The sequence below is a fragment of the Linepithema humile genome, chromosome 5 (genome assembly GCF_040581485.1).
Source record: "Linepithema humile isolate Giens D197 chromosome 5, Lhum_UNIL_v1.0, whole genome shotgun sequence".
NCBI lineage: Eukaryota > Metazoa > Arthropoda > Insecta > Hymenoptera > Formicidae > Linepithema > Linepithema humile.
In genome coordinates, this window is record NC_090132.1 from 28,885,434 (window position 1) to 28,909,687 (window position 24,254).

Consider the following 24,254-nt stretch of genomic DNA (forward strand, 5'->3'; position numbering starts at 1 on the left):
ATTTAACATAGACGTGATATCTTTACTGCATGTAAAGTCAATTTATTTAAGAGAAAATTTACAACACAATCGAAATTTTTATCAATTTATCTGCGCTAATTTAGTACATAAAGCAGTTTTTTACTTTTTGCAAAAAACCTTTATAATAACAAGCAAGAAGAGAATTTTTTGTTCTTGCTGCAAAATTAATGATGATAAAAATTTAGAACTTTTTAAACCATCTGCTTATCGTAACTACGGGAGCTTTCGTGGAACTATTCATAATGTCGATCGGAAACATGAGTTTCCGACTAGCAAGTTTTCGATCGCTGTTCCATTTGTGCCTCTGGGCAATCGTGGATTTTTTCCGAAATCGCTTCAGTTTGATACAATGAAACAACCGGCCCGTTTTAATTTTTTTCGTCTGAGATTTAGTCTCGATCGAAATCGATTTTTCATTTGTTTGCAAGTTATCGAAAGCGCTCTGTTCATTTCGAATGTTATCCGAATATTCATGATGCGACAACTGACGGAGAATGTAATCATTCTGATCGGAAACCTTGCCGAATAGTTCCATGATAGCTCCCCGGCTGTATCAATATCTAGTCTTATTATTAGGAAACTGGCCGTATTTCACCGACTGCCAAGATCGCGGCAGTAGCTCGCTCCAATAGATCGTCCGTATAGTTTGGCTTTGAATTTGTTGGATTTCCTCCTCGTGATCTTCGCTCTCCTGCACAGTTGATTCTTTGCGGAGCAGATCGCGAAGCGCGAGCGCGAGGAAGTACAGCAATTCCACGACGCTGATGAGACTGAAGCCGATAAAGACACCACATATACCGCCGATATCGCCTGCAAAATGACCAGTTTTTACGACGCAGCACCTTTAAAACCGCGAGAAAGATAAGGCGATTCGACGAAACGGCCGCGTGTTTTTTTAATGCAGCTCTTAAAAAAATAAGGAATGTTACGTAAAGTAGCGATTCACGTTCCAAAAGCGCGATTGCAAATTTTTGCAGCGATACCACCGATGTCCTCTTTTTGTTCTTTACAAGTCTGCTACTCTTTAATCAATGGCTTACAGAATATTACCAACCTACAGGTAGTGCTATCTTTTTATGACTAGTTCGTAGAGATAAAAAGATAGAACTTTATTCTTTTTTAAATATCAATTTAAGTATATACACACATTCATTTATATATGCCTGATAACTCTTTTGTCAATTGTGGGCGAATATAAAATTATTATATTTGTTGTGCCAACACGAGTCAGCACTCAGTGTGAAAAATAAAATAATGACTTTATGAATCACACACTACATGACAAGTTTGAATAAATGTATTTATAGAATTTATGATAGCATTTGAATTAGTATCGGAGAAAGTGCACATTTATTCTCGTTTCAAGCATTACCATTTTTTGTAATTTGTGTATATTGCTAAATATGCATTTAACAAAATCGAGAAATATAAAGTCACATTTGAATTTCAACAACGAAGGGTTTTTCTAGTCAATTTTTTGAGGTTTTAAAACAGCATCATTTTTGGAGAATTTTCTATTATTTCTATATAAGGAATATAAGTGAAATGCATACGCGGTTTAAATCAAATTAAAAATCATGACTGTGCTATGCATATTCATGATTAAAAAACAACGTTTCCTCAAAATTAAATTTTCAGAATTACAAAAAGCTAAATTGTTAGTAAACTTTTTATAATATATTTCAAGATATATTTCTCATTTCAACAGTTTGTTCGCAAAACAAGTACTAGCAACTAGACATTGCACTTTTTCTGAGAAAAAAATGTTTTTTTTTTACATGAGACTCAGACTAGAGTGGAGAAACGTTATACGCACTTGGATATTAAAATTCCATTTTTGAGAACCCTCGGGCATCCTACAGAATGCCCGTGGTCAGAAAATTTCTCTTCCACATTACTCTGCTTTCGTCCAGGAAATATCTTTTTCATATGTTTTGTATCAACTGTGAAAAGGATTTTCCCATCGCTAGTTTGCATACCGAGTGCAAAGACGGCGTTTCATGCTAGCCTCTAATTTACTTTGAGTTTTTTGCAGAACACAGTTAATTAAGAATCATAAATAGGAGTTTGAAGTTATTTTTTCAAAGTAATTATGATAACAATATATATATATTATCGACACCAAGTTTAATTTCTGAATATAATTATAAGGTTTGTCAAGATTTATATTTTTATTTTATATCAATTTACAAAACTTATTTTTAAGTTTTGTTAAAAATTTAATATTAAAATATATTTTACACAAGCAAATAAAATTATTAAATGCATAATTGTAAGTTGAAGAAAATGTGTGTGTAGAATTAAAAATTTTTTATATCTATGCACGATAATCTTATTGTAGATACGAAACTGTTATTTTGTAAAACAATATTAGGATATTTCTCGATTGTTTAAAAATCTCCGATCATTCAAACAGAATTTTTCATTAATCTGTACTTACTCAAGAGTTCGTACCAGTAAGAAGACACATCTTGTTTCAATCTGATTGAACCATATTTTGAAAAATATACATGTAGTATTCCCTGATTCGTAACGTTAAAGTCCCATCTGAAATTTTCTCGTGCAACTTTTACGTCTTCTTTGCATCGCTAGAAATGCTATATGTACTTACAGTAAGTCGGTTTTGTAGTTACCGGGAATCATATAACTCTTCGAACTCAGTACATCGTAAGTAATGTCATCGCAGGCGGGATAACAATTGTGACAATGTAAAGCCCAATCTTGGTTTTTAAGAAATTCTTCGTTACTATCGTAAGGGAAAACAGTCCACCACTTAGCTATATTGTAGATAAAATTTTAAATTAGTACAAGTTCCTTAATTAGACAATTAGTAAATAATTTACAGGCTTTTTACATAAGTTATCGGTACTTCAAAACTCTAATACAGATATGTACATTTATATGTAAAATATCATCTTTGGATATATTAACAATGTATTGATAAAGCTTACGCTTGTATTTACTAAGGCAGTCTAAATCCAGGTTGGTGCAAATACGCCAAGAATCTGGAATACCATATGACAATGGAATACCGTAACAAAACCATATAACGTATTATAATAGTTCAGAAAAATACATTATATAGAAAATTTCGGTATATACATATATATTTATAAAGTAAATCCATTGCAAATAAAAAATACTTATGAAATTAATTTCTAGAAAAGATTAAATAGCATGATCGAAATTGATAAGACTTAACTTAAGCTTGTTATATTTTATTCCGATCTTTTCACTTGTGAATGCATTATCGTGAATACGTGAATCGTGATTTGAATAGATTTCTTAGCACAATCGACATATATCAAATTTAAAATTCTGTCGAACTGTGAAGTTCAATATTCACATATGACACGTAGTAAGATTAATTTATAATCTACATTTCAAAAAAGTGCGCTGTGCTACTTTTATGATTATAATTACAAATTAGATTCTTTGATAAAAATCATCAGAGCATTCTTTGTCTGTCATAATTTCAATGAAATCTCAAACTTGCATTGTATCATGCTGTAATCATGAAAAAATAAAATCACATTAGCGTTGAAATCTGCTTGCGGTGATAAATAAATGTGTAAAATTAATCGTTTGCAAACAGTGTTGATATTTTTAAGAGCAACTAGGATAATACGTAGATACGTCGTGCGATAGTGCGGCTGTCGTTGCATGTGTTGTTGATTAATATGGAGAATGGGAGAGGTAGTCGCGAGAAAAACGAGTCCAAGCATGCTCTACGCTATCGACGAAGCGCAAGAAAAAGAGCAATCGGGGCGGCTTTAAAACGAAAGAACGGAAAGTGGGACTCGGCTCGGCGTCGCTTTCAACGCGTTCCTCTTCTTTGCTAGAGCCCCCGGCCACGGTAAGTTAATCCTACAGAGCGGTGCTTCGCGCGATCCGCTTTAATGCTTTAAGCCACCCGTGGTAAAGTCTCGTTAGAAAACTCGCGAACGCGCGTACGTTTCGCAATGCGGTGAGCAACGTTCCTTTACAGATTGCCGCTCACGCTTTTCGACTTCGTGATAGAAGAAAGAAATCGCCGAAATGTGAGAGGGTGCACGGTGTTAGGGAAACCGAATTTATACAATGAGATACAATCCTTAACGTATCGTCCATTTTTCGAGCCTCGAGTAATATTTCAAATTAAAATGAATCACATTTATCACAATTTAAGTGTTGATTCTCGTTATTATAATTATATAACTCTATAATTCAGTAAATCATATTATTCTATCTGTAATTAAGTTCTGATCAAATATTATTACTAATTATAATATCTGATTTTATATTTTTTGATACATTTTTAATTCTTTATTATATTTTTTATGCTATTAACAATTTTGTTTTAACAGTTATTCTTATCGTATGTTTTGTTACTATAACGCGTTAGAAGTTTTCGGTTTTTTTTTAACTTTTGTAATGGAAAAAAGAAAAATCAAAGTGTGACAGTAAGAAGAATGTGGAGGATTGAAGAAAATCTATTTGGATTCGAAAAATTTGTCGTTGTTCAAGTTAATTTTTTATTTTCTTTTTTTATCAACTTCTGAAAGTTTAACGAACGGAAATAGTCGCACTATCGCTGAAGCGAAATATTTTATGACGTTTAAATAAAACCGTACTTGCATGCAAAAGGTGTAAAAACTGTTACAAATGTGATATAAAAATCATAGAATTCACATATAATTCTATAAGACTAGTATTATAAAAAAACATCATAATAAATACGCATTTTTTAATTCATACAAGTAAGTTTTTGTCGCATAAAATAAATGTCGCATAAATTTTGTCAATATAAAAAAAATATATAATTTGCACTTATCTTCGTGGATATTTAAATGTTTTTGGCAGGTTTTTAATTAAATTTTCTCCGCACGAACGAGTGATAAATAATAACGTCGTCGTAGAATAATGTCATATAATCCTTTTTTCTCTACTACTCCCTCACTTTCCAATCGCTATAAGTTTTCCCAACGGCGCCACCGAGCGAAAGGTATAAGAGCTAAATTGGATAAAGAGAACTTCACGAGGAAACAAAAGCGGGAAGAAGGCAACACGATTTGTTCTGAAAATTGCTAGCAATATTGCCGAATCGTCAGTCTCGATAGACTGTGATGCAATGTGAGAGTGCGCCAATGAAAGCAGTTCGCGTTCTCGCAAGTATAGAGTTTACGAGTTTGGTATTACCGCACGATCTATTAACATCGAAATTCGTTCGTTGCTCGGAAATACAATTCGTCAGAGCCGATCAAGTTAGTATCGAAAAAGACCTTTTGCAAGAGATTTCAACCGCACAACGCGATCTGTGATTATGTAATAGACAAATATATTATTCGCGATTGTTATAAAAAATTCTGCTACATTTGATAACGAATTTGTTTCTACTAACGAGCTGTTATAATAATAATAATAATATTGTAGCCGTGTGTGTGTGTGTGTGTATATATATATATATATATATAAGTATATGTATAGGTATATCTTTCTCTATATTCATGCATATTGCAATAACGTCATTATATGAATTTAATAAATCTGTTATAATGCGACATGTGATAAATATACATGAATATGAGAATAGATGTAAATATAATTAAAAGATTTGTAGAGCTGAAGAAGTATATATAATTATTACAAATTTGATACTCTTTATTCTGTTATCTTTATGAATTTTGGTTGTCATTTATATATTTCTGAAATTTAATATGTAAAAATTCCTAAATTTTTTATTGTTTAAAATTTATTACTATTGATGTTTTTGTATTGGTGATCCCACTGTTTTTAAAAAAAAGTTTATTTCAAATTAATTGAAAAATTGATATATCTAATTATTGAAAGAGAGAGAAAAAGAACTGTATAATATTTCCATACTTAATATCAAATCTGTTTTACAAACGAATAAACTTCATTTGCGTATTGCCATTTAAATTTAAAAAAAAAGCATTAGCTTTTAAATCATGTGATTAAACTTTCAATTTGCAAAGTTTGACAAAATTATAAGCGAGTTAAAGCTGGATCTCGAGTATTCTTAAGAAATGTAATTCAGAATCTCGAAAAATTAAAAATTTCTTGTAGAACCACAAATGCTGAAAGAGCGGAAAGAGATATTTAATATTACATTTCCCATTACTTATTTAACAATTCCCTTTTAGCACTTTAGAGATTTGTGCAATTATAAAGTATCATGCTACAGAAATTCTTAACAAAAGTTATAATGTGTAAATAGATACAATCAAAAATGAACTTTAATTTTAAAGGAATGCAGTTATTTATCTTAAAAGAGAGTTGTAAAAAAGCGTTCTATATAATTCTAAAATGCTACAATTGTCTATTAATCTCTAATTAAAATTGAAAAGAATTTGCAAATAAACAATAAAAAATTAAACGATTGATATAAAGAAACATATCTTATGAAGAACAATTTAACATTTAGTATCAATAACATCAATTTTTACTGACTATCTTTTTTGGTGCGACGTGGATAAACGAAAGGTCTGCATCCGCAGATAGTTTGAATGTCTTGAATTTTACAGTTGACGATGCAGTCACTGTAAGTGTATTTGTCGGTCTTCATTATATCCATCTCATTTGCGAAAATGCAACTGCGTTCATGTATGGGAAAACTTTGGATGACGTCAGTACTAAAAAAGGTTGTCGCTGTTACGTCCACATATGTCTCAGTGCGGGGCATCACGATTACTTCCGTAACACCACCACTAGTTACATCCGGATAATCATGTGGATTGAACACAACCACCTGAAAAACGCAAGGACTATTATTGAGATTTTATTTGTCTCTTGAATATATATATATATATATATATATTTGAATTATATTATTCTAATTAAATTAATTAGTTTAATTAGAATATAGTATCAAATAACATGCATTAACATTGATTGTCAATCAATGTCAGATGCATTTTCTAAAAACGACAGCACACATTGCCATTTTTACAAAATAAATATTATATATTTATGGAATATAATTAAGGAAATGAGTTTATAAAAAATTGATGATAAAAAAGTAATATAAAATAAAATCTCTAAAGCGCGGTGGCTGGAAAAACATTGCAAGCAATAAATTTCTTTTAAATTTTATTTTAACTTTTGTTTTTGTTTTAATTTGGTAAGAATAAAGGTGAAATAAGAAACTTTTTTATAACTAGATTTCAAATTCTTTCAAATTTTTAATACATAGTTTTTTCATAGTTCTAATGACTACATTTTACAAATACATATGGCTTGTCAAGATAGTTCTACAAATTAATCTTATTTTTGCACTGTATATTTTAATACACCGCTATTTTTTTTTATATAAATTATTTTATTTTTTATAAATAGTTTCTATAACTGTTTGATAGTTTATGTGAGACACGTATTATTACTACGAAAAAATTTTTTGTATGAAAAAAATGAATTCTGATTTCACTTTTTTCTCTTTATATTTTTTCGGTTTGTTTTTATTTTACATCTAATTTGATATTTTACACTTTTATTTGTGGTGAATTCACCGATCTCATAATTATTACATTCCTATTGTGATATAGATGCATGCAACAGTTTTTTAAAAAAATAATTATTATTATCAAATAATTTTTTTGACATTTTAATTGACACCTATTGATGAAATAATTTGTAAAGTATCAGTGGCATTGCGATGTTGAATGGTATCATTTTTGCGGTATTCGACAATGAAATTCTCGAGAATATCCAATTTCTCATATAATATCCGGTTTCCTATTCTGTATTATTCGGTTGGGTTAGAGAGAACGTCGTCAAGTTACATTTGGACTATCGCAAAATTCAATGTGAGTATAATTTATAAAACATTTGCCATTGATATAAACATAGCATGCAATGTATTTTTTCGCTCGACTCGGGTTCATTCGAGAGACTCTCATGGTTTTTGTAGCACCGCATATGTTACAGGTTTTTTTTTCACGCCACACTGCAAAAAGAAATACTGTAATTTGTATAATGCGCTGGTCCGTTTTTACAGGTTAATTACAGCACAGCTCACATTTACCCTGAATACCATAATGCAGCCATGCTATTATTTCCGTTGCGTTCTTATAAACCGATTATGTTGATATTTTATCAGACTGCAGAAATAAAATAAAATCTTATAAAAAAATTCACAATCATAAAGGAAATGAATTAATTTTATAGCTGATTTTCATTATTTTAAAGTAAAAATATGTATTTCAGTGAGAACAAATATTCTTATATCTTTGAGATATTTCTATTGGATATTTTTAGCATTTTGGATTGGAGATATTAATCTAATAAATTTGTATGAGGAATGAATATGTAAAAGAGAATGACAAACAAATAATCAAATGACAGTAAATAATTGTCCTCTCATTGATATAAACATGTATTTATAGAATAATTTATTAAATTATTTGGACAGATTAGATTATAGCAATTAAATGATTAATTAATAATAATGCATAATCAATTAACAGTTTCCACAAATTAATCTCATTTTTGCACTGTTATGTGTGATTTATTTGGCTAACTTGGGATTTACATTATTTTTAGCTTGATTATAGGGATATTTTGTTCTTTTATACAATGACCAGTTATTTAAGATAAATTTTTAGTAGCAGATTGTTTTTTACGATTTTTTTAAGACATGTAATTACAATTACTGCAACATTTCTCTAAAACATCTGAATTAATCTTGTGATGCACCCAAACCGCAATGAAAGAGTGTGCGATAAAAGCGTCTTAACAAGAATAGAATTTTATAGTACTTTTTTTGCCGAAAATGCGTGTTCTTCGTAACTATTCTAAGTACTATTACAGTCTGAAGTAGCACATATGTATTACATCGCAAATATGGCGAAATAAAGAAAGCGCGCGATTATATCGTACCACTAATGAGTTTCGCGAGCTTTTTATCGCCGCGCGCTATACGCCAATGAAGTACAGGTGGTTTGTAATGGCGCGGTAAGAGCGCATAGAAAAAGTTCAGAGCACACACGATATAGCTATCTTCATTGCAGCAATAGATTCGATGGAGAAGTGAAATACATATTACATAATATATCTTATATTTTTTAAGTTAAAATATTGTTGTATCTCGCATTAATTTTAATAATTAAAAGAATATCTTATCGAAACTTATAAGTTTGTTGTATGAATAATATATGAATTACATATTAGAATATTTTTACATTTCTTTATATTTATGGATTTTTTAAATTAATTTTTCGGAATTTTCTCGATTTTTTATTAAAGCGATTAATTTTGGATTAATTTTTTAAACAATTCTTTTTTTTAAATTATTTTTGAATTTAATAGTCGAATTAAGGTTTAACTATACATAGCATTTGATGTTAAATGAAGAAAATTATTTACTTCAAGATCTCGAACATCTCGAAATATTTTACCAAAAATAATATAATATTATGTAATAAATACATAGTAGTTTGTCAGCGTCACTTAACACTAATTAACCATTAAACGTTCATTATGAGTAATACCAGCAAGATATAACTTTCTACAATTATCTTCGCTAAATGCATTTGAAAGGTGGATATATATCGTGATACTTCACTGTAAAATTGAACGTTAATACTACTTTGGCGCGATAAAGTATTGCGAGAATAAATCTTCATTTTGCTCGATTAGCCCTTTTTCATATTCAGCACTCGTGGTAACAACTCGTTACGAGTCAAATATGACCCGTTTCTACAGCTTGCACAGACGAAGATATTTCCAGGTAATTCTTATGCAAAATTTTCTAAATTATACACCAGAACTATGTGCCAGAAAGATAAAAATATCCTTATTGCGCTTTTGCCTTTTATTTTTGTAAAATAACAATTCAGAATGTAAATATATATTAATTTTTAGACATTTAGCGTAATTTTTTATAAGTTAAGAAAAAAAATACTGAAGGAATATTTTATATAATTATTTAGCTCAAAAAGTACTTATAAAATAAAGTACTTACGTAAGTTAAATTCGTATAATTTGGTTAACGTCTTTAATCGTTTTTATGAAATTTTTCTAATTATTCTGCTATTCTGCTATTTGCTATTTCTTCTTCTGCAACTATTTTGAACAACAACAGTTCTTTATCTACACAATAATGTTTATACAAACTTTTATCATTACTTTGATAAGTAAGGCACGCTGACAAAGTTAGAGGAAACATTCTAGGAACACTTTGTGCAATTATGTATCATCAAGCTTTTAACAATCTAGGTTAAACGAAGCTGTTCTTTTGGTTAATTAAAAACGAGAGAAGTTTAATTTTAATCTTGAACTCTAAATAAATTTTATTTAATGACAAATTCACAATTTTAATTCAAAAATAAAATCATTCTTACGAGTTCGAGTATTAGGGTTCGCTATTCGATTTCTCGAAAATCTTTTATTTTTTATGGCATTTGATGCTGTTTGTACTTGCCTTCCAACCCTTAACAGGCAGTATCGGATAGAAATAATCATCCAAATGTGGCTCCAACACAACCGTTAGACCGCGATGTATTCCGAGATCCATTACTTTGTGCACATCAAAATGTTCTGTCTCTTTATCAGAATCTGGGTTGTCTCTGTCAACAAAGGCATATTTAATATTAATATTTCTAACAGCTGGAAACTTATATTTAACAATATTATAGATTTCCAAATTGAATAGTCCACATTTTTTCTTTCTACAACGCGATAGAGTGACTCACATTTGCTATTCGTTATCGATTACTTAGAAGATTGCAGTCAGAACATATAAATCTTTTCCTTCTGTGTGAAAAATTGCTATTGTCGTGTTAATTTCCCGTCAAAGAGAGTAATATTTTATCATCCAAAAATCGATGCACTAATAGAGATCAGTGAAATATTAATATCGCACATGAAATGTACTATTATCTATGTAGGCTTTTATCGCATATTCTAAATGTCAGATCAATATAAATGGCAATTGTTTCAATATCGAAGCATCAAGAATAAAGTTGCAGGCAAATAAAAATTAATGAGTGTATGCACTTTTGAATATGTAAATAAATAACAAAACTAGTTTTTCTAATAACCATTCCGTATAAAAATTTCAGGTCGGGGCAGTTAATCTTTGAAATACGTCGCGTGTGCAAAGAAAACTAAAAGCAAATAGCAATGCTATTCTCTTGCGATATAATCGACAAACTGCGATCTAATCAACAAACGTTGTAGGCGATTTACAAAAAGCAATGTGGTTTGTGTAACAAATCAATTGCGAACACACCGCCAAGTATTCCATTCTTAAATACACAATTTATACTATACATTTTCTAAATTAATTAATTAAAAGTATAATAACATATTTACACGGAAAAAAAGTAGTGTCAAATCAAAGCTTATATACTCAAATTAACGCGTTCATTGTTTCGTATATACGCAACAATTTATAATCTTCCGATAAGAATTTAACAATCTTAAATTTTAACAATACTATAGTCTTATATATATATATTTCCATTTTATAATGATCACTTGAAGAATACAATATAATTATTTTGACAATAAAACATCTTTTTTTTATTTGAAAAATATTATATATATGTTATTTTCTATCCAACATTTTTTCTTTTTCATTGAAGAAAATTATTCTTAAATAATAAGAAAATTATTCTTAAATAATAAGAATATTATTCTTAAATAATAAGAATATTTTTTTTTGGTTGAACTATATAAAATGACTTCATTCAAGTCAGTTTTTTTCGTTTAAAGCAATATAATCTCATTTCAAGATTTTCATGTTAAAAATATAGATACAATAAAGATACAATCCTATCTAATTTTTTAACGAACAACAATATGGACGATAAAGGATTGCAAATACGTCTTCCACATCTTTTAATTATTTAATCTTTGCGAGCGGATCTTTATATTACTTATTTTGTACATTGAAGAAGGCCTGATGGCAGGTCGAAACGTTTGTAAACATTTTTAACGAATATATCATAATCTTCGCACGGAGATCTAGCATTGTGGCTCTTTACGCTCCTTATTGATTTTATTTGATTTAACAATCACCAGAGCCTTATATTCTAATTAAAAATAAAGATATTTTTAAAATAAGAATATCTTTTTTTTCCGTGTATTCTAAATGTCGAAATATATAATATCGTGTGTATGTGCGCTCGCGCGAGAATGCAATATATCGTACATATGATTGTAGCCATAGGGAATACGTTTCATTTGCCTGTGCTGAAAGATGCTATACTGTAGTGCCCGCACGTGAGTAAACCAGTCGAATGAACGGTTAAACCACCGCATGTTGTCTGGAAATACGTTCTGAAAGCATGGGATACTCACACGGGAATGTCGTCGCTTTCAGCCGCGTAATTGAAGGTGCAACAGAATCCGTCCTGCGTCTTGCGAAAGTAGAAAAGCGCCGAGCAGTTTCTGTCTGTTCCGTGCAGTCTACATTTTAGTAGTATCGTCGAGCATTGCGGCGACAGCTGGAAAATTCAGGTATGCGACACGTGTCGCTGTGAATTGCCGACAACTCCCGTATGATAACATCGGCGGCCGACACGCGAAGTGTCGTGCAAATAATGTTTTAATTGATCTCCGGGGCGAAACCTCTCGTTTAATACAACTACACATGTATACAACTACAACATGTATAAATAAAGTATCGCGACGCACGTATAAATGATTTCTAACGGCTCCAATTGCTGGAAATCTAAGTTAGAATAAATTTATACGGAAAATGGCCGCAAAAAATCGGATGAAGTAGTAATAGCATGCTTTTCAAGAAATTTGCATTTGATATTACCATCAGCAAATTTTAATTCAAACTTTCATTATTATATCATTTAATACTAAAATTCAAAAAGCTTAAAATTTATTGATTATTTAATTATTAGATTTAATTATCAGGACATACTATAACAAAAATTTGAAATAGAAATTCACGAATTCGTGTAAAGTTTAAAAACAAAACTGAACGAGAAATAGCGTAAATAGAATTTTCGTTCATCACATTCACAGCATAACATTGATTAATTTTGCATACTTACTTTTTTCATTGTTTCGGTAATATCATAAGGCCCTTTGTAATATTCTGTTAAAAGTCGGTCGATCTCCACGTTACGATCTTCATCCATGCTGAATTCGGAAGCGTAGTGATTGCCTAACTGCATGATCAGAGTGAGGACTTCTTCGACTGGCATATCCGTAACGTTTGCATTTAAACTGATTTTAAAAACAAATTTATTTTGAATTAAAGCTGTTGTGTAATACATTGGAGATATAATTAATGAATTCGTGATAATCTAAGCATGCCCGTCATATAAACAGAACAGTTTTAATCCCTCGCAAAACTCCACTAAATTTATTTAGCCGACTTGAATAAATAATCGTTTGTAAGTGATATTTTTTAATAAATGATATTTTAATAGCGTTATAAAAGTTTAAGCTGATCAAGCATTATCGACCATTAAGCGCAAACAATTTTCTAAACATCAATTTACTACACGCCATTATAAAGCGTAATTGCATTTTAATACGCTTTATAGCAGTAAACTTTCCAATTACGTTATAATCTATATGAAAATTTGAAAGCATATTTTTTTTATTTTAACATTCTAGTATATTTGTTGTTTATTTTTAAAATAACTGCAATTAAATATTTTAAATCTTTCTCGAAATAAATATTGTATCCTTTTGTGGTTTGCTTATATTTATTATAAAAATTACTTTAAACATTTAACGTCAAGATAAAAATAAACGACTTGAGCAAAAAGTTAGCCAAAGTATAATAATCGAAAGAAATTCATATAAATATAAAAGAAATCACAGATAAATGATTATGTGTAAAAAAAATTTGATATATTCCATAGTAGCATTAAAATATTGCAAGCATTTCTAAAAGTGTAATACAACCAGTAGTAGTTTGTTTGAAATTTCTAATGAATAACGCTTCGTCACGTCGATATTCGACCGGACAAAAATGGAAGTGGCATTAATCGATGCGCAAGCCGGACGGAAACTTTCCCGTTGAACCTAGCTACGAAACTTGGAAGGTTCCGGTTCCGTATCAACGATTCCGGAAACGTCTCTTCCATTAACGGGACCAAAAGTTTGCGGACGGCTGCGAGGTAGCGTCGCGCGAAACGGCTGGATTTTGGGATATTAACGCTCTATTAAATGAGCCGTAACCACCGATTCTACGCTCTCCATCAATGCGCAATGCATCGATCCGCTCTCATTGCGTTCCAAGTACGCGGTACCAAATTAACGATAATCGGTGTGCCAATTGACTCGGGACGTCGTAAAAAGCGAGGTAGAACCCGATGCGTTGACCGGTCGATTAAGCTTCTCGTATATATCGTACGTCAACCATGGCGAGTTAACCATATCCTGATCGAAATTCCCCATGAGAATATCACCATGGTTTTGCACCTATCGGCTGTGAATATCATTTGCCACACCACTGATCTTCGTAATCGTTGAAAATATATCTATTATCTTTTGTTACATTGTTCATTTTCGTTAGGATAATGCTGGCGATATTAACGACTGATTAATGATATTTATCAATTAAGAAAAAAAATGTTTTGTAATGGTTTTTAACACAATATTATGTCGTTATAATTTTTTCAAGAATATACATATCAAGAATTGGGAGAGTTCGGTCGCGATTTCGAAAACTGGATTATTAATAATGCATATTTTAATATTAATGAGATACCGGCAATGTCAAATATTTACATGGTCGTTTTATTACCAACATAATTTCAAAGTAATTTACGCGATTAAACCGATGATCGAAATATTTGCGGATACGTATTTGCGACTTGCACCGGTAGCCGATGACCATTTTAACACGTAGAGAGAAAATACGCGGAATAATACGCAGTAACTTCATGCGATCCAGATCGATCGTGCGATTGGTGCAATTTGGTGCAAAACGTGCAAAGTTGCTTACACATGCGTCGAAAACGCCGCAACGAATTTCGCGTGTGCATCACCACCTCGCCACCATTCGTACACGCGTGAGTACGTTTGTTTAATACACGCAAATGCGGCTTGTGCTTATTTAATACAAACTCGCTCACATGTCGTTCGCCAGTTCCGTTGCGGATTGCCGACTTATCCTGTTGATGGTACAGATAGCGATTCCTGAAAATTATCGAAGCGTGTGCTTTTTTTCTTTCCTTTTTTTTTTTCAATGCACTGTGAAACTAATAAAATTTCAAGCAAATACTAATTTAAGAGAGGAATTAGTTTCTATACCTGGAAAATCTAAATCGGTTGTGCGATGACTGTCTGAATCTATGGAAGTTAATATAGGCGATTCTTTATACTCTGTGTAGGAAATGCAAACCATAAATATCAAAGTGCATATAGTTACGCAATGTATTATGACCCATAGAATTCTGAAAAACATTTATAATTGTGTTAATAATCGTAATATTACGCATGCCTGTAAAATGGCAAATAAAGTTTCTACGTTTAGTTAATTTATTCATTTTTGGTAAAAAAAAATTCAAAGGCAACAGTATTCGAATATCAAGTAAAAATCTGTGTGCTGCGAGCCAAGCGGCGTCAAGTAACAATTTATTCTCGTTCGTGTCGTTCATTACCGAATTCGCGCGGTGCTATTAACGTCACGTATAACGCGTGACGTATAACGCGTAACGTTACATTAAATCAACCGGCAGCGCCGCAGCACGACATAACTCCAATGTTTTGTGGAATATTATGTCTTTTTTTTTTATTTTTTTTTTTTTAACTCCTTCGTGGAGACGCCCCGCATTTGTCTCGTTTCGCAAAACATGGTCATGATTTGTGCGGTCCACTATGAATCCAAGAATACCTATTTCGTGGCACCGTTAATCTCGCGAGAAACGAGGATATGCTCGTTAAACCGCATAACTTTAATCATACGTTACGCTTACGCGTGAGCCGATGTAATGTACGAGTCCGTAGCGTCTCGCAGCTAATCCGCGCGCATGGTCTACGCGAACCGCTTTTATCATTGCTTTGATAAAGACCCGATAATCGTATTACGCCAGCTGAGCTTACAAGCGCGAGCTTACGTCGCTAAATAGGTGAATAACATCCAAATAAATCCTGCTCGAGTAAAATTCTGCCATATAAAGGTTACATCTTATACAAAACGTCGGATGTCGCGTGTGATTCTAAAAGTGCAAATAAAATAGATAAGAAACTACACGGCTTGATGTGTGTTATTAAATGAAAAACTAAGTGGATGGAGAGAGATATATAAAGATATAAAAATGAAATAAAGTATTCTCAGAGATGAATTATTATCTTATATATATTATTTTAATAAAGTATCTGATAAAGATAATTTATGGACAGATTTTGTGTATAATTAAGACATAATATTATAAATAATTTACTTAAATAAAAATGAAATTTATAGTCCATGTTGAACTTCAAACTATTATACATATCATCCATAAATGTGATAGCTTCTTTTCTTTTTTCCTTCTTTTCTTTTCCGCTTCAAATATTAAAACGCTTAATATAACACAGGCTTAAAGCTTATTATTAATTGAAGCAGTGAGTGGAAAAAGATACTTGCTTCGACAAAAGTGCATGTAAAGTTTTTATTTTAACTTACAAAATACTCAAAGTAGAAAGTTCGCACAAATACAAATACAGTTAATTTCCGTTAAGTCGTATTGTAGTTGCTAGCAAATATTTTGTGAGGTAAAATTAAACATTTTGATGTATTTAATTTTCTAGAAGCTTGATTGTTTGAAAATTGAAAAACGATGCATATTGATATATAAATGTTTTTATGGTTAATATAAAGTTTTAAATTTTACATATGTCTAAAAATTTTCATTTTTATCCATGCAAAACTTAATGTATATAAAATGTAATATTGAACGTGCTATTACCTTTCGATCCAAGTTTTTTTAGAATCAACAAGATACTTGAAGCTGCTTATACTCGAATACTGACAATATAACTTCAGATATTTCAAGAAAATTTTAAATTTTGTTAATGGTTTCTGCGAATCTTCCAACGTCCATGCTTGTGTAATAGCGATATTATTTTTAGATTTAATTCGTTTTTTTTTGGTCAACATTATAAAACCAACTTATTAAATTACATTTTTTAATTAATTAACTGCAGTAAATGATTATTATATGCACTGCTGTGTAATTTCAACCAAATCGTCGTCAAATTTCTATTAAAAATAAAATATTTATTATCTATAATATTGTATTTACATATGTATATAAATAAATAAAATTTAATTTGGAATATAAATTACTTGAAAGGATAGAAGAATAATTAGAATTAAAAATTAATAAAAAAAATATTGCTAAGTATTTTAAAACAATTAAGAGTTTACAATAATGAAAAATTGTTGAACAATCGTGAATCAATATTTCTGTTACAAATTGCACGTGATATTATTGGACATATTGGCATAAAACCATTATATCTGTTTAAACAATAGTGAACAAAAACTATAAGCGCTGTTACACGGTGTTACAAGCGACACACGTTATATCCCGAGCACTCGCGCGGCTATCTGGGATTACGACTGGCGGCGTTTACATCGAGCCATAAAGTGGCCACCCGATCTCATGCATGTGTTGGTCCGCGTTATAAGGGAAGAGATCCAGCAAGATCAGAGATCGCGTATCTGGCGTCGTTCAATTACTATTCTGCTGCTTTAGTATCGAGCCAGCGATCGCTCGCTGTCGCCGGGTATAAAATTGCGCTGTTCGTCGCTTCCCCGGCAATATCGTGAATAGTTTATAAATGTGCTGCATGTATATACGCATTGTCATATCGCGTGGAGTAGCTTTCATAGAGGAAAAAAGTGGAAATTTTTAGAAGGTTGTTTCTTTCATATACACAAGCTTGAATTAATAATTTTCTCTATAGCATCTTGCATTTTATAATACATTGCGTAAATAACGGTTTCAAAACACTTGAAAAAGCAGATATCGCAGAATATTAATATCTCTTCAATATAAACAGAACACAGATGTATAAATAAAAATAACATAAATAATCTTACCAGTATTAGTTAATTAAATGTAAAGATGGTTTTGTAAATATAATTTATTTAATGATTTTTTGATTTGAGAGTTGACTACATTTAATATATAAGTACGTAATTTCTGTTGCACATTCTAATTACATTATCACTAATTAAATCTGAAATCTATTATATGTCTATTATATTACAGTTATATATTTTGGAAAGAACTTTTGTGGCGCTTGTATGAACTTCTTGAGTTAAATTAATAACATTACAGCTATATTTTACTTCCATTTATGTTAAATTTGCATAATAATATAAATGCGGAATATAATTATTAATATATATTACCAACGTATACACTGCAACATTATTCTATTGTATTTTCCACTCTCTATGACATATACGAGGAATGCGATTTAGATGCTCGCGTTCTGAACCGACCATATACGAGATGTTACTACTGGCTGTCTACAAACTGTTTGCACTACTCGCGTCTGACCGTACTCAACGTAGTCCACTTAGATCTATTACTCTAGATGCATTATAGTTCCACGATGTATTATATAGTCTCTAAAGCAAACGTAAATTCGAACATGTCTCTGTCTTCCAACGCTTTGCCAAGAACGCTTTCACTATGTGTTAACTTAATAATGCTCGTTGCTAATAGTTGCATACTTCGGATACAACAGTGAGACAGCGAGATTGAGATACAGGAAGAACTGAGTAAATTTCAAATTAAGTTACATTTTCAAAGGCGTTAACGAAAAGAAATATAAAAAACATTTTTATAAAAATTGAATTAATATAAATTGTATAAGAAATCAAAATATATTTGCTGGTTTTCTGTTTTTTAAAACAATTTCAGATATTTGATTATGGATTCTAGAGTAATTTTCTATTGCAATAATAAATCGCAATATATGGAACAATTTATTAAACGCATATTGTTATCAAAATTGTTGTTTTTTATTTTCTTTTTAATTATCATCTTAAAATAAAGTTGCAAACATAATTTTAATAACAATAATAATGTGTAGAGCGCTCCATAACTTTGACATAAAATGTAATAAACATACATGACAATGAATTAATGCATTCCATTTAAGCTATTAACATTAAGATATCAACGTTCGTTTAAAAGTTCATTACACTAAAATCTGCTTTCCGCATTTCGTAGATGAAATTTAATCTATCTACGTGCTCATTCATATCGAAGTGGTATATGCATTCCGAATGGGTCCTGGCAATTACAAACTATGTTTACGGACCAACCCTTTCGGACGTTCTACTTTTAATCTCGTTTGTCCGATCCGACATCAGCGTTGTCATATTTGTCAAAAGTTTGAAATCGCATTTGAAATCGCGAATGTGAATTCGAAGAAACGCGAACTTCCAAACGAAACCGATAATGTTTGCGCCCTGTCCGACTCAGTAACACGGCAACGTTCATATTTCAACGCTAACTCCAACTCGAATGTAAAACGCACGCGGAAATATATGCATAACCATATCTTGCAGCCGTTGTGTGCATCGTACTCGACGTATGAATACATTTGTCTTGTTACCATCGCAAGGATTCATTGTAATTGGCTAAAATTCGCGAAACTTCTTACATCACTATGATTACAGACTCTCTTACGGACTCGGTTCTCAATCCGCACCATACATATGTATGTAGCAACTGCATATGTTTGATTACATTCTTCGTAGAAGAATGATAAATATAAAATCCTACGAGGATAAGTGAAGGATGCTATTCTTTAAGTAAATTTACGTGGATTAAATAATCGTTTGCTTAAACTTTTAAAAGATTCCCGGATAACGAGACATTTAATATTAAAAATTGAAAAGTTACTGAAAAGTTAACAAGTAGCGATACAGTATTACATAAAAAAAAAAAAAATGGTCCAAATTTTTTGAAAAATCTGCAGAATTGCGGCAGCAGATCCGCGGAATACCAGATATGTAAGCGCGGGCATCTTCCGCTTCGCTTGTTCTGTGACGCGTGCGAAACGGATGAAGAGAATTATTCATGGCTGCGTGACGTGCAGCCGGTGACGTTGCGTCTCATCCGTCGGCCGACATTCTCGCGGACGGATCGCGGCCGTTTAAGTGTATTTTCGTTAATTAATCTCGAGATTAATTCGCGTTCACCAGCATGCCGGCAATTCAATTTAAATTGCGCTGGAAGCGGCCGGAAGGATGCGCATAAATTGCGTGCAACAAGGTGAGATGGAAATTACATCGAGGAGAATTTCTTGCAGCAAGAGGCATTCCTGCTGTGCGAAGGCACTAAAGCGAATTGGTGTGTTCTGCGTGCGGTAACGCGACAATTGTGTAATTGCGCGTGTGCACGCAAAGTTGTGCATCATTCAATTTTCAATAGTTTGAAAGCTTTCAGTTCGTGTTTTCTCTACCTGCAATATTTACAGATTTCACGAATTTTATTCTGAAAAAAAAAGATACAAAATGTATATTCCAATATACTGTACTTGTTTCGGAATCTAACAAGAGACTCAATGGCTGTCAATCGTTTAGTGCACAGCTTTCATCTTACAAATACAATACCTTTCATTCTGCCTTAGCTCTAATGTTAATTATGCTTTTTGTGTGATATTATTCTGTTTAGCACACGCAATGCATTCCGATAGCTTTCGCTTGAATTAAAAAAAAAATTAATCCATCTAAATGCAGTTAAGGATTTCTCTCATAAGTTCTTTCTAGCTTCTCTAACTCTTTTAAAAAGTTATTTTAATTAAGTCTCATTAACATTAATAAATATTTTAAGCCACTATAATTATACATAATTTAAATGAACATTTTTAGAGATATATGTATATTATGTAATAATCTCTTATCAAACCGCTATATCAATCAATGCTTTTTCTTCGTTTTTCCGTTCATTTCATTAGTCTCAAAGGTACACGAAGATGTAATATTGCTAATGGACGAATTAACAACGAGACGCGAATAGAGAATTCAGTAAGTAATTGAAATGTATCCCATATTAATGCTTATTAAATCTTTATGAATTAAAATTTACATGATCACTGCATGATCCACCTTGCGTCGATTTGTTTTGACGAAAACGCGGCGCAAATAATATACATATGTTACCGCACGTCCTCCATACAGAATTTTTTTTTCTACGAGCATTTGCATTTTAATTCCGTAATAATAATCTGTAGTGGCTTATAGCTTCCGCGTTAAATTTAAGAGAGGCAGTCGGCGACGAGAGACATTTCCATGCACGCCGAGAGACGCATCAAAAATTAATCTTAGCCATGCTTTGTTGCTGCCCGGTCTCGCGGGCTGCAAGTGGAACGGCGTTTTTTGTAAATATGCTAATCGCTAAAACTTTGTGGAAGCGGGCTGGAACAAAGGAAAAGAGAAATTAGGAGAGAAACGAGTAGACTACTTTTCCATACAAACAGCTCGCGTGAAGACAGCGGTATATTACGGCGAAAAAAAAGATCGTACTAAAAGCCAGTGTGCCAAATGCCATCGTTTTCAAAATACCTTTGGGAATTATCTGTGAACCGTGTGTTGCATTTGCAGGATTTTGTATTCACTTTGATGCCTTTTTACACACGCGTGACTTTGTGGAAGCAAATACTGTTTTTCTCATATTAAACTTTTAAACGCGAATTTCTCGATATACAATAATTATTTAATTTCCTTAATGTTCGTTTTTTTTTTTTTAATTTAATGAAGTTTATAAATTATATAGGGCCACGAAACTAAAAAAAAGTTAATTTTATTAAATTGAATAAGAAGTCTAGAATTTGTACGATCTAGAATTTGTGCGAATAGCTTTTCGAATAAATGGAGGTTCAAAAGAACTGCATTATGCACTTCGCAGGATTTTAAACTTTATAGGTTGTTAAATGAAAGAAAGAATTTTATATACAGCAATTGTTTATTTGCTTTGCACGCTTTCTTATCTGCCTTTCCCAGCCGTTCTCGTGTTTTGAGATGCTTTAATACAGAACGATACCAAGTCGTTGCATCGAGTGCACTCGAGCGGCTTCTATAATTTCTTTTCTTCTTGTAATAATACTGTTAAACGTATTAAAAAAACTTTTCATAGAAACGACTCGAGAGTCAGAAACAGTTCATTTTTTATTAACTACTAGAAAAAGACATATAATTGATTATATTACTTCTTTATTGTTTTGTTTTGGGAGTTTTGGTAGAAAATTTGTTAAACAATACTGCTTTTGTTATCAATTTGTCTAATTCCAACTTACAAATTTTGTGTCTCATAACATCTATTTTACAAAAACATTATCAGTACTTTCGCTTTCCAAACGATCAGATGAAGTCACAAAAGAAGATTAAACAGATTGGCAAAAATGCTCGATAAATGTCGATAGGATATCTCAAACACATGCCAGCTCCATAGAAGCACTTTGCGACTTTTCTGAACGTTTCGTTCGTGCAAAGCGACACGAGGAACCATTGCAAGGAAGGAAGGAAGGAAGGAAGGAAGGAAAGAAAGAAAGAAAGAAGGAAGGAAGGAAGGAAGCGAGCGCTTTGTCGACCGTAAATTGAACTGACGTCGCTTTTCCTTCCGACCTTCTTTTGCCGCTCCTTTTAATCAAGCGCGTTTCCTGTTTTTAAGCCGACAAACTTCTCTCTCTCACTTTTGTAATTAATATATTAAAAAAACTACGCATTTACTGTATTCGTAACGAGAATTTTAACATTAAATGAAATACTTTGTGCGTGTTTGCCAAATCACAAACAGCGTCACAAAAATCTACTATTGATTAATTTCACAATTTTTGTAAACAAATCAAATTGCAAATTTTATTATTTTGGTTACTTGATCAACAGTTTGACATTGAAACGCAATTTACTAATTGACTTTGATTCTATTCCCTTTCCAAGGAAAAACAATATATCTAAATCTTCAAGAAGACAAAGTCTTTCAGAAGCTGTCGATTTGTCTTAATGAAAAATTCAATTTGTTTTAAAACTTTCAAGGTGCTAAACTAGATCTTTAAAGGCACAAGAAGAACTTTGGTGGCTCTTTTAGTGTATTTAATGCTAGATCATCTAAAAGAGGCTTTCAAAGAATCGCAGAGAATTCTAGTTTCCGAGTATTGCATTAATAAGGATCCAAATATCCTGATGCTCGATAGCGAAGCTGCAATTTGTAATTATGCGTCAGTAAAGTTTGGACGAGCTTCATTAAAGCGAAGAAATGTGAAATTGTGGTGATTTGCATCAACAAGCGGGTTTAGAATTTCAAACAAATAGAAAAATCTATTTATGTCGATGGCAGAACGAACGGGCGAAAGAAAATCAGAGCGGCTACACCGTCGCAAATTCAATTATGTTCGCGAGATATGACGGCCGACGTAATCACGGTGGATATTGCGCCGCGCAATCTAGCTGGGCGTCGCGATTGTTGCGCTGAGTTTTCCGTGCGAAACGCGCGGATCACAATTGCGCCGAATAGGATCTACGGACTCTGACTTACTTTGGTCCTGTTTCGTGGAGAAAGTAATTTTGGTTGAACCGGCATGTTCCCTAAACATACGATGGCATTTGCATGAAAAAAAAAAAAGATGCATTGATCGATTACTGCAGCAAGTGGTTCATAGTATGCCGATTCGTATCGAAAAACAATCTTCTCGTTTGTATTTTTGTAATAAATTTTATTCAAATAAATATTCTTGACTTATTAAACGATGTAAACTCGAAATTGCATGAAATGTTGGACTTTTATTTTGAAAAGAATTCTATGGAAATTTTTTGAAAGATTTAATTTCAATGTTTTCGTCTAGAATTTCCATGCGAAATATTGTTCGTAAAAAAATTATTTTTATAAACAAAAAATCTATTCCAAGTCATCGAGATTTTTGCTATATAAAGTTTATCTAGAACAATGTACAATTAAATTAAAATTTTGCAAATTTTCTTCTGATCTTCAGGAGTTGATGAACTAACTCTATGACAGCGCTTCAATTAATTCGTCATGTTTGGCCAAGCTCGTGACCGAAATATACACATCTTGCGAAACTCGAAGCAGCTGCCATACCTTCATCACTGAAGTAAGATAAATTATGTCGCTGTTAATTTTCGGGTAGTTAACGAAGTTAATCCTAGATAGGAATGTCAGCCTCGTGGCAATAACCCTTTTCAAGCATGCAACTCTGCAGCTAGTTGTATATCTGGCTGCCTTCTACGCAATAATGTACTATAATTTTGATGTATTTCAGCAATCTTGAATATTGATTTCTATAGCTTT

General features: G+C 31.8%; 1 protein-coding gene and 1 long non-coding RNA gene across 2 annotated transcripts in view; one reads left to right on the forward strand and one right to left on the reverse strand.

Moving 5' to 3' along the window:
- Positions 1–24,254, forward strand: part of LOC137000252 (uncharacterized) — a 71,211-nt gene that overhangs the window by 17,160 nt on the left and 29,797 nt on the right. The gene's annotated exons all lie outside the window — the stretch shown is intronic.
- LOC105678098 (sodium channel protein Nach-like) lies at positions 72–20,358 on the reverse strand. The gene is made up of 11 exons (XM_012377139.2): positions 16,890–20,358; positions 15,250–15,392; positions 15,072–15,135; positions 13,032–13,206; positions 12,322–12,467; positions 10,439–10,583; positions 6,472–6,769; positions 2,973–3,026; positions 2,633–2,798; positions 2,462–2,568; positions 72–831 (listed from the first exon to the last, which is right to left on the reverse strand). The coding sequence occupies exons 1-11, from the start codon at positions 17,078–17,080 to the stop codon at positions 575–577; spliced, it is 1,746 nt and encodes a 581-aa protein (XP_012232562.2). The 5' UTR covers positions 17,081–20,358; the 3' UTR covers positions 72–574.

Coding starts and splice junctions, on each gene's coding strand:
- LOC105678098 (XM_012377139.2), bottom strand. CDS start 17,080: ATGTTGACCAAAAAAAAACGAATTAAATCTAAAAATAATATCGCTATT. Junction 13,207..15,071: donor ACGGAACTGGCGAACGACAT/GTGAGCGAGTTT, acceptor TTTTAAAATCAG/TTTAAATGCAAACGTTACGG. Junction 12,468..13,031: donor TTACCGAAACAATGAAAAAA/GTAAGTATGCAA, acceptor TGAATTTTCCAG/CTGTCGCCGCAATGCTCGAC.